The following is a 17,626-nucleotide window of genomic DNA, read 5'->3' as shown; positions in this document are numbered from 1 at the left end:
TTGTCCCCTACTCAGGGCACCCGGTCTCAGTGTGCTCCAGCCCCACACGCTTGCCTGCCCGCCCGGAAATGCTGGGCACACTCCTCTGCCGGGACCTCTCCTCCTCCAGGTAGCAGCAGCCTGGCCAGAGTGAAGGGGCTTCCTCTTCCATCTGCAGCTCTTCTGAGGACTGTCCCTGAGCTCCTGGAGCCCCTTCACTGTTTGGGCAAAGACCCAGTGGTCGTGAGTGGGAGCTGAAACCCCGGAAGGGTGTCCCATAGAAAACGATTGATGGACACAGGAGTGTGAAGGCCCTGGCTTCAAGACGGCTTGAACTCAGGTGTAATTTTTCCTTTTCCTTTTTCTTTTTGTGATTCTTTTCTGTTTGTGTGGTAATATATACATAACACAAAGGTTACCATTTTACTTATTCCTAAGCGTACAGCTCAGTGGTATTAAGTACATTCCCAATATTGCGCAATCATTCACACTATCCTTTCCCAGAACTTTTCATCTTCCTAAACTAAATTTATTTATTTATCTATTTAGGAGAGAGAGGGAAAGGGAGAGAGGAGGGAGAGAAACATCAATGTGTGTTTGCCTCTTGCACACCCCAACTGATGACCTGGCCTGCAACCCAGGTGTGTGCCCTGACTGGTATTCGAACCGGCAACCCTTTGGTTTGCAGACTGGCGCTCGATCCACTGAGCCACACCAGCCAGGGCCAAACTAAAATTCTTATACCCATTAAACAGTAACTTCTGATTCTCCTCTCCCCCAGCCCCTGGTAACTTTTATTCTACTCTCTGTCTTTATAAATTTGCCTGTTCTGGGTCCCTCATTTCGTTGGATTCATACAATATTTGTGGAAGTGTAATTTTTGCTCCTGCGAGTGCTCCTTCATTGCTTTGCTCTTCACTCCCATTGGAATGAGAATTTTGCTGATTTCCACTCTTATCACATCATTGATAGTTAATTCGTTGAGTGTGTGTCTCTCAGAGAAGGTTATTAATGGACACACAACTTCTACAATGTATCTTCTTGGTTTTCCAAGGTTCTTATGGTTGCAAGTAGAGACGCCATCTCAAACTCTCCAACAAAGGAAATTTATTAAGGATATAAAAGTGCTGGAAAGCTGTCAACAGCAACGCCATCCTCCTCCTTTATCTCCATCTCTATTTCTGTCTGTCTCTGTATCTCTTCTTCGTTGTTTGGAAAATAGCTGCCCCGTACATCACCTCTGTTCCAATCACTCACAGAAATTAGTTGGCTCTTTCTGAATTCCAATCCCTAATTCCTGAGTGGCCTAGCTAGGGTCCACAGTGGCCCCTGGCCAGTCACGCTGCTGACACTGAGTGGTCTTCCTCCCGACATTGTCTTCTCCTCCTCGGGTACTTGGCCAGCATTCTTAGTCAAGTAGGTCAAACTGTCCCTTGGCTTATGGCTTTGTCTGCCCTGCCGTCTGTTGAATGGTGCCTCGCGGCCTAGAATCTTCTCTCTCCCTAGGTCTGGCTAAGACACAGTCACCAGCCTCAGTTCCTCTGCTGCAGAGTCCTTTCACAGTCCCTACTTAGACCCTGTTCAGAAGGAGGCAGAACTGTGCCCGAGAGAAGAATTTGGAACAGGTTACGGCTTATCTGTAGGTCAGCTGGAAGGGCAGGTCACAAATCTATGAGATTATTTTCCCTATCAGGTCAGAATCTGGTCCCATTGTTCACGAACTCTTGAGTAATTGCTATGGACTGGCAGCTCCCCAATATTGAAGCATCAGGAGATCAAGCTTGAGGGCTCCTGGCCTAAGTACTCTTCTCATAATTGCTTGCCAGAATGATTGAAATTTGGCTGGGTTCCTCTCAAGGACCTTGTCTGCAGGATGGGATGAAGGGAGTTCTCCTATGTCGTCAGTCAAAAGAAGAATGGATAAACAAAATGTGATCTATCCATACAATGGAATATTATTCAGTCATAAAAAGGAATGAGTATTAATACATGCTACAATCTGGATGAACTGTGAAAACATTATGCTAAGTGAAAGAAGCCAGACACAAAAGGTCATATTAGCCCTGGCTGGAGTGGCTCAGTGGATTGAGCACCAGTCTGCAAACCAAAAGGTCATGGGTTTGATTCCTGGTCAGGGCACATGCCTGTGTTGAGGGCCAGGTCCCTGGTTGGAGGCTCGTAAGAGGCAACTGATTATTTGTACTTCAATGTTTCTCTCCCGCTGTTTCTCCCTCCCTTCCTCTCTCCCTAAAAATAAATACATATATATATTTTAAAGGTCACATATTATATGAGTATTCTTATAGGAAATATCCAGAAAAGGCAAATCTATAAAGAAAATCAATTAATGGTTGCTTGGGGAGTGGGGAGGGGGAAATCAGTGATATAGGGCAGAGAGTTTTGTTTTGTCTTTTTGCAGGGATGAAAATATTTCAAACTGATCATGGTGATGGTTGCACAACTCTGTGAACAGACTAAAGACCGGTGAATTGTGCATTTTAAAGGCAGGAATTGTGTGGTGTGTGAATTCTCGCAATAAAGCCTTAATCTCCGCTGCAGGATGAGCGCCCTCTAGGGGCTCTCAGGTGTCATAGCGAGTAACAGGCCACGTCTAGATTTTGGGACTGCTGCTAAACTAAAAATTAGACATATGCCTAAAAAGGGTAACACAGAGTGTAGCGAATGTGGTTTACCTTTTTATTAAAGTGTCAAACACACATAGAAAAGTAGAAATATCATTTGTGTATAGCCCGATAGATTTTTGCAAACTGAACACACCCTTGTCTGTGACTGTCTCTCTTGGGAACAATGTCAAAGGTGTACGTTTGAGTCCCTTCATATTTAGGGAGCCACTTCTGAGCGATTCTGTAGGCCGCCTCTTTCCCCCTCCTTTTTCTTCTTCTTTCCTCATCTCCAGGGTTATGCCATCAGGGAGGCATTCAATATTTATTTATTTTTGTTTATTGATTTTAGAAAGAGAGGAAGGGGGTTGGAGAGAGAGAGAAATATCAATTTGTTGTTCCACATATTTATGCATTTATTGGTTGATTCTTGCATGTGTCCTGACCAGGGATCGAAACCGCAGCCTTGGCGTATCAGGTCAATGCTCTCCAGCCAGGGCATATTTAAATTTAAGTTAAATAAAAACAAAAACTCCATTCCTCAGTCACCCTAGCCACGTTTCAAGTATTCAGTGGGCACTTGTGCCTCCTGGCCACCATATGGGACAGTGGAGACACCGAATATTTCCTTCGTCATAGAAAATTCCAGTGGACGCACTGCTTCTGAGATCTCTGTCCTCCCGTCTCTATCCCTTCCTTAGGAAAGTTTCCTTTTAGTTCTCTCTCTGCACCCCAATCCTCTCTCTTTTTCTTTTAATTGCTTAAAAAACAAAATGCTTTGTCAGAACCTAACATAATGTCTGTAGGGATAAGCCGATGGAAATTACAGTGTTTGAAAATAGTTGTTAGGCAAAGAAATACAGATAATAAATAATCCGAAGGAAAAACACACAGCCTCACTAGCAATTAAAGAAATGAACGTTGAGACAACCCTGCCATACCATTACATACTGTCTAGACTAGGGAAAACGTGTAAAAATCACGGGCTGCACTACTGGCAACGCTGGGGAAATAAGCACTGTTACATTCTGCGAGCCGTCCTGGCAATTAAGGATTTCCTCCTGAAGAACCACCTGGCCCTCTGTTCCAGGGACTATAAAACCGTTTTCTGATTGAATACTTTCACTTAATAACTACTTGTTATTATTTATTTAATAGATAGCTGGTGTGAGGAATAGTGTTGGTAACTTACATACTTTTAAAATATGTATACTTTTCACAACAACCCTATGAAGTCGGTAGGAAACTTATCAGCATTTTTTAAATCAGCAAACTCATAAAACAGCCACAGGGATGCAAAGCACAGCACAGGGAATACAGTCAATAACACTGTAATAACTGTGTGTGGCGTCAGGTGGGTACTGGAAATATCAGGGGGATCACTTTGTAAGTTATATAAATGTCTAACCACTACGCTGTACACCTGAAAGTAATAAAAAACAATATTGAATGTGTACCGTAATTGAAAAGTAAAAAAAAAAAAAGAAATTTAAATTGAAAAATCAGCAAACTCTTAGGTTCCCAGAAGTTAGGTACCATATCTGGAGTAAAAGAGCATGGGAACGGGGGCGGAGCCAGGGTTCAATCTCAGACCTCTTGACCTAGAAAGACCTACCCAGATCATCACTTTGCCTCCCATTTCGAATTACGGTCCCCTAGGGAATGGTACAATTGGGGCGAGGGAAGAAATTTATGCAAAAATATATGTATTAACGTAATTATTACAATGATTACAAAAGGAACAACTGGAAAAGGCACGCAGGAGACCATGTAAATTGGGCCTGGCACATAGCAGGCTCTCAATAAATAGTTGTACTTTTAAAAAAGCAATTCGTTACAAAGGCCTCTGGCCCTTTAAAAGTCCGAGGCAGGTGAAGAGCGAAAGGAGGCGGGTTCTGGTGCTGACGTAAACGTTTCTTGCCTCATTTACATGAGCATGCGTACCGGCTCGCCCTTGTTCCTTCTCCACGTTTCTGTACTCAGTGCGCCTGCGCTGCCTGGACCCTGCGCGGACTCTCGGTTCCGCCCGCCTATTTAAGTGGGCGGAGACAGTCGCGTGAGTTCTGTTGGCCTACAATCTCCCGCGCAATTACCCAGCCACGCCCCTTTTTGCACATGCGCAACATCAGCACTAGTTAAGAGTGATGAATGGCTCCCGAGTTGCGCCTGCGCCCTGTATGCCCCCTGCCGGAAGTGGGCGGAATCGTGCTCCAAAGCGGAAGGGGCAGAGGGAGGAAGCGCGGGCGAGGGGAGTGTACCTGACAGATGGGAGGCTGAATTTAGGAATTCTCCCAAACGCCCTGCCGTAAAATTACTAAACCTAGACAGGTAAAGGCCAGAACACGAGAGCTGAGAGCTTATAGATGTTTAAAACGTTTTACAAGATGATTCTTGTTTACATATGTGTTAAAGGTTTTAGGGAGATGGAAGATATTTTTCCCCGTGAATTCTTACATTTCTAAAAGACGTAAAGACTCCTTAAAGAAACATTGGAACGCCTCCTGTGTGCCCAGGTGGAGAACACGTATTATCAAAAACAAAAACAAAACTGAGTGCAGGTGCGCTCGTCCGCGGAAACACAGTCCGGAAACCGTAAGGACGACGCGGTTCAGTGAGAGCCGGACAGGAAGCGCGCCTGCGCGGAGGTGAGGTGCCGTGGTCATGACTTAGTAAACGCTTCGGAAGCGCCTCCAGTCAGGGCATCGGCTGTATCCCATAAACACGCGTGGAAAGCGTCCTGCGTTGTCTGTGTGCACACGGCCGGGCCCTGGAGATTCGAAGGGCAAGTACGGTTCCGCCCCTGCCCTTGGAGACCCCTCCTTGGGAGGAAGGAGCAGGAGCAGCCTGGCCAGGGGCTCGGAGGTGGAACGATAGTGTCAAATGTAAACACTCCGGAGACTCTGGACCAAAACGGAAGGGTGACCTCAACTAGCACGGGAGAGCGTGTCCTAAAACACGGCGGGGCCGCCCGGGGGTCGGGCGGGCTGGCGGCCCGGCTGAGGAAGTTGGCACCCAGATCCACTGGCCGGAAGCAGGGTGTTCTCCGGAGCTCGCTTTGATGGCAGGGAGTGAGGCGGAAGGCGACTTTGACCATGGCGACCCAGTTACACAGGGAGACGCTGGGGAAACTAAGAAAGCCTTAAGCAGGTGGGCAGAAAAACCTCCATGCCAAGGGCTCCGTCCTAAGTAAGGATCCGAAACAGTGAAAGGAAATGAAAGGTGACTCTTGGGTACCTTGAGAAAGTTGCTCAGACATCCTGTCGGGTCAGGGAGAGCAGCTGGTGTGGGGCCCCATCTCCCTAAGCTCCTTTCTCCGTGGGAGACGGGATCTTGGGAGGGTCCTCAGCCAGGAATGGACCTGCTTCCCTGGAACCTCGGAAAGAGCACAGACAAGAGAGGAAAAAGCATGAAAGGAAACCCTTTAAAGACTTGAAGTATACCGGTTCGTTCGTACAATCCTCTCCGCAGGGAAGCCACACAGGGCCTCATTCTCAGAAGGGCCTGCTGCTTGGTTCAATGCTCTGCTGTCGCCATTTCAAAACTGACATTTTTAGCAAGGGTGCCTACACTTCCGTTTCGTATTGGGCCCCAGAAATGAGGCAGCTGGTCTGGTTTTAGCCCTGCAAGTTTTCTCTGTCTTTGTTTTCTCTTTAACAGTCGTACTCCTTCGTCTCTTCCTCTCCCCGCCTCTTCTGTTTTTCCCCTTTTCTTCCTGTTCTTCTTTCTTGTATTTTGCCCCATTTCTTTAAGCCTGAATTTAAGTATGCCGTGGCCTGGTAAGCCTCAAAACATGTTCCTGTTATGAGTTGAATTGTGTTCCCCCAAAAGATGTTGAAATCTGAACCCTCGTACCTGTGAATGTGATCTTATTTGGAAATAGGGTCTTTGCAGATGGTCAGGTTAAGATGAAGTCATTAGAGTGGGTCCTAATCTCACATGACAAGTGGAAGTCTGGACACAGACAGAAGAATGCCACGTGAAGATCGAGGTGATGCTGCCACAAGCCAAGGAACCCCAAAGATTTCAGGCAGACCATCACAAGCCAGGAGAGTCACAGGACTGATTCTCCCGTAGAGTCTCCAGGAGGGCGGACCCCTTGCCGACGCCTCAATGTCAGATTTCTGGCCTCCAGAGCTGCGAGACAGTACATTTCTGTTGTTTAAGCCACACAATTTGGGGCACTTTGTTACAGCAGCCCTGGCAAGTGGGTCCAGCTCCCAATAAATCCTTAATCAATACTTGTTGAACAAAGGGGAAAATGAATAAAGGACAGTTTTATTGTCCATGGCTCTTAGAAAGATGACAAAAGACGTCAGGATAATAGCTTTGTCCACCCTTTCAAGTCTGATGAATGATTGAAAAATGGGTCCTTTCCCCAACCTGCTTCATCTTCTCCTGGGTTGTTGTCACTGTATTTGATTAATACTGGCCTTGTTCTGTGCCTTAGACTTATCCGGAGCCAAGGTAATATGGGCCGATAGAGTGGATAGCTTTGGGGGTGGGTGTTATTGGTTGCTACTGAAATTCAGCATCCCACCTCCGTTTCCTCTGTGATGGCAGTTCTCCAGATGTATTAGCTTCTCTTTGCCTGGAAAAAGTGATCCACTCCTCAGGGCTAGGGAGTGAATTATAATTGGGCAAACCTAAAAATAGTAAATTTCTTTTTTGGCTTTGCAGGCCAAACATTCTCTGCTACATACTGGTGTATCTGGCAACAGTAACTGCACTTCTAAAATAGTGAATGAAATTGAGATTGTGTTGCAAATAATGTGAATCTCATTCATTACTCAAAATGTTAGGCTCTGTCTTACTTGATGCAAAATAACACAGGCTAGGTGGCTTTTAAAGAACAGAGATTCAGCCTGGGCTGGTGTGGCTCAGTGGATTGAGTGCCAGTCTGCGAACCAAAAGGTCTCTGGTTCGATTCCCAGTCAGGGCATGTACCTGGGTTGTGGGCCAGGTCCCCAGTTGGGGGTGCATGAGAGGCAAGCACACATTAGTGTTTTTATCCCTCTCTCTAAAAATAAATAAATAAAAGTGTAAAAAAAAAAACAAATTTATATCTCACAGTTCTGAAGTCTGGGAATCCAAGATCAGAATGCCTGTGTGGTTAGGTGAAGGCCCCCTTCCACACTGATGACTTCTTGTATCTCCATGTAGTGGGAGGGGCTAGGGAGCTCTGTGGGGTCTCTTTTCTTTATTTTTATTTATTGATTAAAGACAGAGAAACATCTATTTTGTTGTTCCCCCTATTTATGCATTCATTGGTTGCTTCTGGTATATGCCCTGAGCAGGGATCAAACTTGTAACCTTGGTGTGTCAGGACGACGCTCAAACCCGCAACCTTGGCCTACTGTGATGATGCTGTAACCAGCTGAGCGACCTGGCCAGGCCTTGCTGTCTTATTCTTGAACTGGGTCTTATAGCATAGATTCTCTTTATGATTATCATTTAAACTCTATGTTTTCTGTCATAATAAAAAGGTAATATATTCTCATTGTTGAAAACTTGGAAAGCAAATGTTTTTGTTTTATTAAAAATAAAGAACATTGAAATATTTCTACAACCCAGACTCTGTGAGTGGTAGTTTTTCAGGTGGGAGAAGAAAGAATATTTGTTAAGAAATCTTTGTTGAACAAGCCTTTTTTACCTTTTGTTGGAAGAAACAGAAATTCTCACAAGCTGTCAGCAGGTGGCGGAATGACACAAGACTTAATCTCAGGCTTTAAAAAAAAAAAAAAAAAAAAAAGCAAAACCAAAAAAACATGAAAAGCAGCCAGTATTTCATCTGGTCATTGGAAAACATTTTGGTGAATTTCCTACAACCTTCCGCCAATATCTGCCATCATACAAAAGAACCTGGTAAATACGGCTTCACTGGGGGAACTGCCAGATGTAATTCTTCAAGTGCATCCAGGATAAAAACATAGAAAGGAGGTTGTGGACATTTTCATTATTTAAAAAAAAAAAAAAAAAAAAAAGTCATTTGAATCTGGACACCAAGCCAAGAAAGGGATGCTCATCACCTGTTTCACTGAGCTGAGTTTATCTGGAGCAAGGTAGGCATTAGGACTGGGGAGAGGATGGTAGCAGTGGTAGGTAGTTTCTATACAGGGAGGGGAGGAATGATCAGGTAAGTAAATACACTAAGGATAATGGGAACCACGTTTCTCCCTGCTGGAGAAGGGAGTTGTGAAGATGGAAAAGGGAGAAAACTAGAATGAGGTCTGTGGATTGGACTTGCGTATTGGTGTAACATCATGGTTTTGAATATTTATAAGTAAAGATAAAGGTGTAAGTGTGCACAAATATGTATGTACATATATACATATACATAGTCTCTAGATCTGTCCTCTGAGAGAGCCAAGAGTGGTGACATCCCATGGTGGGGAAAGGTCACATTTGGTACCCAGAACTTGATTTTTAAATACCATCCTTTGCTAAAAGGAACCAGAAATGGTGAAGAATCGCTGATTCCAGTGTTGGAGCAGGGAGGCTGTAAGATGTGCTTGGAACATTTTTTGGTGTCAAAAACATAAGGAAATGCTCTTTAAAAAATGATGGGGACCTATCAAAAGGACACAGAAGCCAGCTTGAAGTGGATCTCAGGGACTAACTAAGTCTGTGACAACTTGAGCATCAAAATAAATAATTGTAACAGACTATAATTAATTGGCTAAAATAGAAAAAAATGTGAGTTGACGCTGCTATAAGTCGATAGAAAGCTTGATGAAGAGCAGAACAGTTACACAGAGCGCCTCCCATAGAACACTTACAGAGGGAGGAAGAGTAACATTGCAGTGGGGAAGCCTGGAAAACACTACCTGAATCAAGCAGAGTGGACATCGTCAGTAGTGGGAGGAGCTGAAACCCTGTTCCACCTGCTGAGATGCAATGAGAACACAGGGTCGCTTCCGTGGCAGCTGGACAAAGATACCTAACCTGGTCTCATCACAAGGACGCGTTAGGGAAGCCCGAATTGAGGAGAACACCACAGAATAACCGTCCTGTCCTTTTCAGCAATATCAACACAAGGAAGACCAAGAAAGATTGAGGACCTGCCCCATGTGAAAGGGAACCAGAGAGACCTGGCAACTAAACACAGCGGACCCTGGATTGGCTCCTCTCACTATGAAGGACGCTATTGTCTCAATGGGAAAACTTGAATGGGGCCTGAGGATTAGAGGACAGTGATATATCAGTATTAATTCTTTATTTCTTGTACTTTGGCTGATTAGGAGAATGTTCTTGATTATAGGAAATGCCTACTAAAGATTCAGGAGGGATGGGCGGAAGAAATCAGCAATCTAGGCTCAAATGGGTCTGAAAAAAAAAAACACTTTTTTGTGATGTATTTGCAACTTTTCTTTCAGTTTAAGATTGTTGAATAAGTTAAAGAAATTATATAAATTATATGTATTTACATTCACATCTATAGTTTATATATACTTTACATACATAATATATGTAAAGGGGAGAAAATAAATGCAAATCACATATATGATAAGAGACTTGTATCCAGCCCTGGCTGGTGTGGCTCTGGATTGAGCGTCAGCCTGTGAACCAAGTGTCACTGGTTCGATTCCCAGTAAGGGCACATAACTAGGTGCACGTCAGGTCCCCAGTTGGGGGCGCAAGTGAGAGGCAATCACACAGTGATGTTTCTCTCCCTCTCTTTCTCCTTTCCCCCCTAAAATTAAATAAACAAATAAATTATTTAAAAAAAGAGAGAGACTTGTATCCAGAATATATATAAAAACCTTTATAACTCAACAATAAAAGGGGAAATAACCCACTTTTAAAATGAGGAAAGAATTAGAGTAGACATTTCTCCAAAAGAAGATATCCAGTTAGGCCCTGACTGGTGTGGCTTAATGGGTTGGGCATCATCTTGCAAACCAAAAGGCACTGGTTCAATTCCCAGTCAGGGCACATGCCTGGGTTGCAGGCCAGGCCCCTAGTTGGGGGTGTGCAAGAGGCAACTGATCAATGCTTCTCTTTCTCTTTCTCTCTCCCTTCCTTTTTCTCTAAAAATAAGTTAAATAAAAAAAAAGACATACATTTGGCCAATGAACACATGAAAAGACAGTCAACATTCTTAGCCATTAGGAAAACAAAAAATCAAAACCTCAGTGAGACAATTCACATAGAATTACAGGACAGCTGAAATGGAAACAGACAATAACAAGTGTTGGCAAGAACGTGGAGAGCCCTTACCGGCGTAGCTCCATTGGTTGGGCTCCGTCCCGCAAAACCAGGTCACCAGTGTGATTCTAGGTCAGGGCACACAGCTGGGTTGCAGGCCAGGTTCCCAATTGGGGGTACATGAGAGGCAACCACATACTGGTGTTTCTCTCCTTCTCTTTCTCCCTCCCTTTCCCTCTCTCTAAAAATAAATGTTTAAAAAAAAAAAAAAAAGAATTGCAAATATTTCTTTGTGTGCATATTCCCCAATCAGAGTTCTCAGAGGGGTCTATGAACCCCAAAAGTTGAGAACTCTCTGTAGTAGATGATCTTTAGTGTTCACTCCTTCAAGAAATATTTATTGAGGGCCTACTATGCAGCAAGCTGGGGATCCAGTGACAACCGCGACGGAGACAAGATCCCTGAGACCTCATGGAGACTGTATACCCGTGGAAGAAGCATGAAACCAACAAGGAGACAAACACCCGTATAAAGGTAAGTTGCGTGAAGGCAGTAAGTGACTGGGAGGAGACATGAACATCGGGGTGTTCAGGAAATTCAGGAAAAGTCTTTTTTAGAGGCGTTGTTATAGGCTGAATTGTGTCCCCCAGAAAGATGTGTTTAATTTCTAATACCCACTACCTCAGTACGTGAACCTATTTGGAAATGGTTTTTGCAGATGTAATTAGTTGAGATGTACGACCTGTACTGGGGTAGAGTGGGTCCTTAACCCGATACTAAGATCGGTGTCCTTATAAGAGTGGACACAGAGACAAGCACACAGGGAAAAAGGCCATGTGATAACAGAAGCAAAGATTGGAGTGGCACCGCTGCACGCTGACGACGCCAGGCAAGAATGGACGGCCACCACCCGGTCTCCGACGGAGCGTGGCCCTGCTGGCTCCTTCGTTTGGTGCTCCCAGCATCCAGAACTGTTGGAGAATAGATTTCTGTTGTTTCAGCCACCCCGTTTGTGGTCAGGGCAGCCCGAGGACTCATGCCGGCATCATTTGAACTGAGGCTTGAATGATGAGCAAAAAGGGGAAGAATGTTTCGTACAAGGGCAGAGGGAGAAAATACAGTGGCTGGAGGTGGGGGTGGGAGAGAGATGTGACCGGAAAGCGAGGCAGGGACGGGTCTTGAGGGAAGGGAATTTGGATTCAATTAACTTTGAGGTGGTTGTGTCATTTGAACGACAGAAACAGCTGCCAAGATAGTCACCCAGAGTCTTAGGGGGCAGGAATCTAGGATGGTGCAGAAAATAATGACAGTGTGAGATGCCAGGGCCCTCTGCACTGCCCCGCCCTACTCGGCGACCTTGTTGGACAGTCAATGTCAGTTCTAGCATTTCAGGCTGTTGGCTTTGGCTCAGGCCAGGTTATGCCAAGGGATGGTGAGCTTTCCCATCCCCCAAATCACCTTTCTCCCTCTAGCCCTGAGACACCCCAAACACTTATCTAATTAATTTAAATAAAATAAGCTCTGCAAATGCAGCCTGCGAACAAGTTCCCCAGCCCCAACTAGAAGAGAGATTCTGGCGGCGCAGACGCATTCCCGAGGGGCCCCGAGACAGACCTTGCTACGACCTGCAAAGCGACAGACGTCCCTCGGCGGGCTCGTGGCCCCCGGGGGCGGGGCCGGGGCGGGGCGTGAGCATGCGCATGTGCGCGGCCTGCCTCCCAGCGCGCGCGTGGGGCGGGCCCGGGGCGGGGCCTGTGACGGGAGATGCGCGCGTGGCCCCCGCGGCGCAGGAACAGCTGGTGCCTCCGGAGGCGGCCAGCGAGCGGGCGGCCGCGGGGTGCTGGGGGCCCGCGCGCACGCTGCGGGAGCGGCCGCCGCGGCGCACGGCTGCGCTATGTCGGGCCAGCTGCAGCGTTGCGAGCGTGAGTGGCACGAGCTGGAGGGAGAATTTCAGGAACTGCAGGTGAGGCCGGGCCACCGGGTCGCTCGGCGCTGCCGCCCGAGGTGCAGCGCCTTCCCCGTCCCGCGCCCCCAGCCCGGGCGGCGGGCACCGTGCGGGCTCGAGGGCGTCACTGGCCGGGCCGCGGCGGCCGGTGGTCGGCGCGGGCCAGCCCCCTCCCACCTCCCAGCACTTCAGTGCTCCATCCACTTGGGGCGCGCGGTCGGAGCCCCAGTCCCGCGCCCTCGCCCCGGCTCTGGGCTTCGCGCACCTCCTTCTCTGCGGAAAGTTAGTCTGTCGCCTCGGAGGGGAAGTTCCAGGCGTGTCCCTGGGGGGAGGCCCGAGGGGACAGGTGTGCGCTGGGACTCAGAGAGAAGCGGCCCAGCCCCCACCTCCGCAGGGGCCTCGGGAACGCCCCCGCGCCCTTCGGCTGCGGGCTGCCCGGCTCCCCCTCCGCTCCGGCGGGGTTCTGGAGCCTGTGCTCGGGGCACGTTCACCTTGAACCCATTGGCTTCGCTTAGGGACCAGGGACCCCTGTTCCCCGTCTTCGGGGCTCTGGTCGGGGCCCGCCTCTCCGGCGCTGCTGCGGGCTGCGTGTGGCGCGGTGGGCGGCATCTGTCGGCTCCGACGGCTCGGTGGCCTCTCGCACCCCCGGCCCGAGCCTGCCGAGCGGCCCCCGGAGACTGGCTCTGCTGCTGTGGGGTCCGGGCAGGGGGAGTCGTCCCTGAGGGGCGTTCTCAGAGGCCTCAGCCACCTGCTCTGGGGACGAGCGAGCCTCGGGGAACCGTAGGGCTGGCCAAGGGGACTCCTGGGCCATTTTTGGAGAGGACGCTGCTCCCTCTGCAGCTACCGTATTGTGTGTTTTCCCCGCATCGTGGGGCTCTGCTTGCCTGAGATCGCATCCCACACCTCCGCCGACTCCTCCTAGTCCTCAGCTGGAGCGGTGACATTCTTCCCGGACATGGAGCTCTTATCTGCAGTGGGTCGGCCTCTTGCAGTGCCCAGGGGAGGGGAGAGGAGGTTGCCAAGGGTGCGCCTGTGATGGGTCTTCCTGGACACCAGGCAGGAGGTCCGGATGAGTGGGGGGCGGTCGGGGGGGGGGGGGGGCTGGAGAGACGGGACAGTTTTAGGCATGTGCTGGGCGCAGGGGACCCAGAACCAGAAGGGTATCCCTTTCTTGGCCTGTCCAGCTTGTGTGGGTCGGTGCCCTCTCCTTCCGTCTAGACCTCGGGTCCCACCCAGTTCCCAGGGGACCCTTATGGCTCCGCTACCATCGAGAAGGCTCAGCCACTTCTGAATGGTTTGTCCTACTGGGCTTTCGGGTCATGTCCAGCCTGGGAGCCACGGAGCGGGTACGAGGGTCAGGGGTGGGAGAAGGGGTTCCCTGTGTGGGGCTTTTGTTGTTCATCATTCCATCCCCTGGCCCTGCCTCAGACTAGGAGGAGGAGGAGGAGGAGGAGGAGGAGGAATCTTCACACTTCAGACATATGCAATTAATGCAATTAACAGCAATTAGACTGCAAGTCTTGGCAGGCGGAGGTTGCACAGGAGAGAGTTGGATTTGTTGTTGGGTTCTTACTTGGTGTGTCTGGGGCTCAGGTGTGTGAGGGACAGGGAGGAATTGGGCATTAATTCTGGATTTCACCCATAGCAAGGGTAGCTGGGTGGCAACTGTGAGGTCCCCTGCTTAGTTCTTCAGCAGTAGGGCAACTGGGATGGATTGGGCCCAACTTGGGGCACAGGGGCCCTGTCTTGGGGCAGAGGGCCTCTGCTGGCCTCAGGCTTTGGGGGCAGCGGCTGGGTCAAAGGCCAGTGATGAATGGAAGGCCACAGAGTCCCCTGGGAGGTAAGGTCAACAGCACTGTGTCTTCACCTCATAGGTGAGGAAACTGAAGCTTGGGCCTGCTGATTTAACTGGGGTCCCACGGCTACTTAGTGATAAAGTTGGGGCTAGAACATAGTGTTCTAAACGTTTAGTTCAGATGTCTGTCCTTGTATTGGGAAGCCCCTCTCTGTCATATTAAATGTGAGAGCTCTGGAAACATGCATGTAAGTAGGATGTACATTGTCACTGTATGTATCGGACAGACTTTCAGACGTGAGACATTTGCTGGGGGACAAGGAGGTTACAACAGGCGGGCAGGTGGGCAGATGGGAACTAGTAAGATTGACAATAGGGAGATTTTTTTTTTTTTTTTTTTCACCCACCAGAAATCTTGGTCTGTCTTAATTTTCCTATATCTACCTTGGAATCTGGGATTCGTGGGTCATGGGTTTTTCAGGCTTTTATCTCTCGTATTTCATCTGTCTTGAAGCGACGTATAATGTCTCTGGGTTTTACCTCCCTTTCCCTTTTACAAATGGAGGAAACCTTATTCTCAGGCCCTAGCGGATTGGAAAGGTCTTCGGGATTCCCCTCTCCCCCCAAGTCATACTCTCTGGGAATTTCCAGAGGAAAGGATCTGATTTCTTTTGACTGTGATTTGCACCTGCCAGCACCTCTCTGGACTCCCGGACAAGGTTAGGTCGCTATGGGGACTTTGTTTTTTGGCTGGTTGGGGTTTCAGCCTTGCTGGTAGATTGAGCGTGGCCCTGTGGCCTGTGATATGACCACGGGAGGTCACTTACAGACACGGCAGATGGTTTAATGAGGCTTTCCTGCCTTGCCTTACATCACTGGAAACCTGACCTTGCCCCTCCCATCCACGGAGGGAGGTCGCTGGAAGCGGCCTTTCCCTAAACCTGACCTCACGGTAGGTAGACCATTGTAAAGACTTTGGCTTTTGCTACCCATGAAGTGGGCGTCCCTCTAGCTGCTGTGTGTAGACGAGACACCAGGAGGACAGGCTGTAAGCAGCGGGGAGTATTATTTCACTAAAACCCTATGGAATGAGAAACGAGGGCAGCAATGTCTGGTCCCCTGGTCTGAGGATTTGTGCAGAGCCGACAGGGACACACATCCTCCTAGTAAATAATTTTGGTTATTTCAGAATGAAATAAAAATATCTTTGTTGGTTACAATGTATTATTTTTTCCGAAAGGCTACTAAGTTGTTAGGATATAAATACTTTTCAGTGACTTGGTCTGAGGACGCTGAGAAAAGTTTGCTGAGACACTGAGGGTGTTGGTGAATCTGTGCCGTTTAGGAACCTTTGTTTTATGCGCCAACGGTAGTGGTGGTTACACAATAGTACATATTCGCCAAAGTTCATTGCATTGTACGCTTGAAAACTGGTAAGTTCATATGTAAATTATGCCCCAGTAAAGCTGGTTTTTATTTTTATATTAGATTTTTAAAGATTTTATTTACTTATTTTTAGAGACAGGGGAGGGGAGGGAGAAAGAGAGGGAGAGAAACATCGACGTGTGGTTGCCTTTCATGTGCCCCCAACTGGGGACCTGGCCTGCAACGCAGGCCTGTGCCCTGATTGGGAATCGAACCGGTGACTCTTTGGTTTGTAGGCCGGTACTCAATCCACTGAGCCACACCAGCCAGGACTAAAGCTGATTTTTAAAAACCGGTACAGGGTCTGTAACACAGACCTCATCTCCTAGCCCTCTGACAACTGAGGAAACTGAGGTACAAAGAGATTACATAACTCAGCACGTGGCAGGCTCTGGATGTGAAGTCAGTCCGACTGCATAGCATAATCGCTTAATTATTATGTTATCCTGCCTTCCAGGTGTCTGACATACATGCTCATACCTCCACTTACAGCTCATATAACAGACATTACCAATCGATCCTCACAGAGGACTTAGAATCTTTCCCATCCCGATATAGAATTGATGCAGTTTAGGCAAAGTCAACTTGCCATCCTTGGTAGTGTTCCCATGGTGATGAGTCTTAGTTAAGTATACTCAGCATCCAGAAGCCTTGATTTGACGTTAATGCCTTAGAAAGGGAACTATATAAGTGTAATCTTTTGAAAACTCCCCACCAGAGAAGGGCACAGCTCTAAGGCACCACATTTTGGTGGTGACCGCGGCTCTGGTGCAATTGATTGGGTTGCCCACCAATTGCTGATGCTCCTTGGCCGGAGCGCTGTCTGAAAATGCCACGAGAGTCCATTGCTGGCAGTTCTGGCAATAAATGTTGACTCAGGAGTTCTGACTCCCAGTTCTGGATCTTAACAACTCAGCCAAGATGCCTTGTGTTAAGAAGGCATTTCCAGATGTTTCTCGGGTGTCCTGGGACCTGGAGTCATTAACCTCATCTTCCCACTGGGGCAGAGCTTGGGGCCTCAGAGGACGGGAGCGGTGGCAGAACTCCGAATGCTCCAACAGAAGCTCGCTTGTTTGTGTCTTCAATACACGGTATAAAAGGAGGGTGATCAGATGTGCAGAAAAGACGCTGTGGCATCTCCGCTCACGGACATGACGTTAGTGCTTCTCTCTTTTTTCTGGATCCATTACACATTTTTATAAATAATACATATCCACATAGGTAAAAATTGAAATTGATATGTCCAAGAATTTTCATAACACTTGTTTATAACAGCTAAGAAAAGGAAACCTAAGTGTCCTTCAGGCTGGATAATTCCAGGGAGCATCCGTGGAGTGGGGTGTGAAGAGCAGAATAAATACACTGGAGCTACATGTATCAACATGGATAAATCTTTTAAACAGAAAAGCAACCCTGCAATGAAAAGTTGCAGAGAGGTGTATACAGTTTGCCATGTGTAATCAAGTGAAACATTCAGAACACTATGTATTGCTTGCCGATCATTGTACAAACCCAAAGAGCTGCAAGGGGATGGCATGGGCCAGATTCAGTGGAGTGCAGATGCAGGCAGGGCCCCGGCAGGAAGCATCTCCCCCAAAAGGATCTCATGGAGCTGAAGGAAGGGGCTCTTTACAGGGGTGAGGCCGCTGTAGCTGGGACCCTAATTCTAAAGGAGCAGAGAGTGCAGCTTCAGCGGCCCATATCCTGAAGGGGCAG

The 17,626-nt window shown here is 48.0% G+C and overlaps 1 protein-coding gene across 1 annotated transcript in view; it reads left to right on the top strand.

The window, feature by feature from the left end:
• Positions 1-12,560: 12,560 nt before the first annotated feature.
• TMEM120B (transmembrane protein 120B) overlaps positions 12,561-17,626 on the top strand; it is a 31,470-nt gene continuing 26,404 nt past the window's right edge. Inside the window, exon 1 of the mRNA XM_090292901.1 lies at positions 12,561-12,708. Coding sequence (XP_090149027.1) covers positions 12,640-12,708 — 69 coding nt within the window. The 5' untranslated portion in view covers positions 12,561-12,639. The remainder of the gene's footprint in view (positions 12,709-17,626) is intronic.

The sequence above is a fragment of the Furipterus horrens genome, unplaced genomic scaffold (genome assembly GCF_987537825.1).
Source record: "Furipterus horrens unplaced genomic scaffold, mFurHor1.1.pri manual_scaffold_11, whole genome shotgun sequence".
Classification (NCBI taxonomy): Eukaryota; Metazoa; Chordata; class Mammalia; order Chiroptera; family Furipteridae; genus Furipterus; species Furipterus horrens.
The sequence above is the reverse complement of the archived record's forward strand: the minus strand, read 5'-3'. Positions and strand labels throughout refer to the sequence as shown.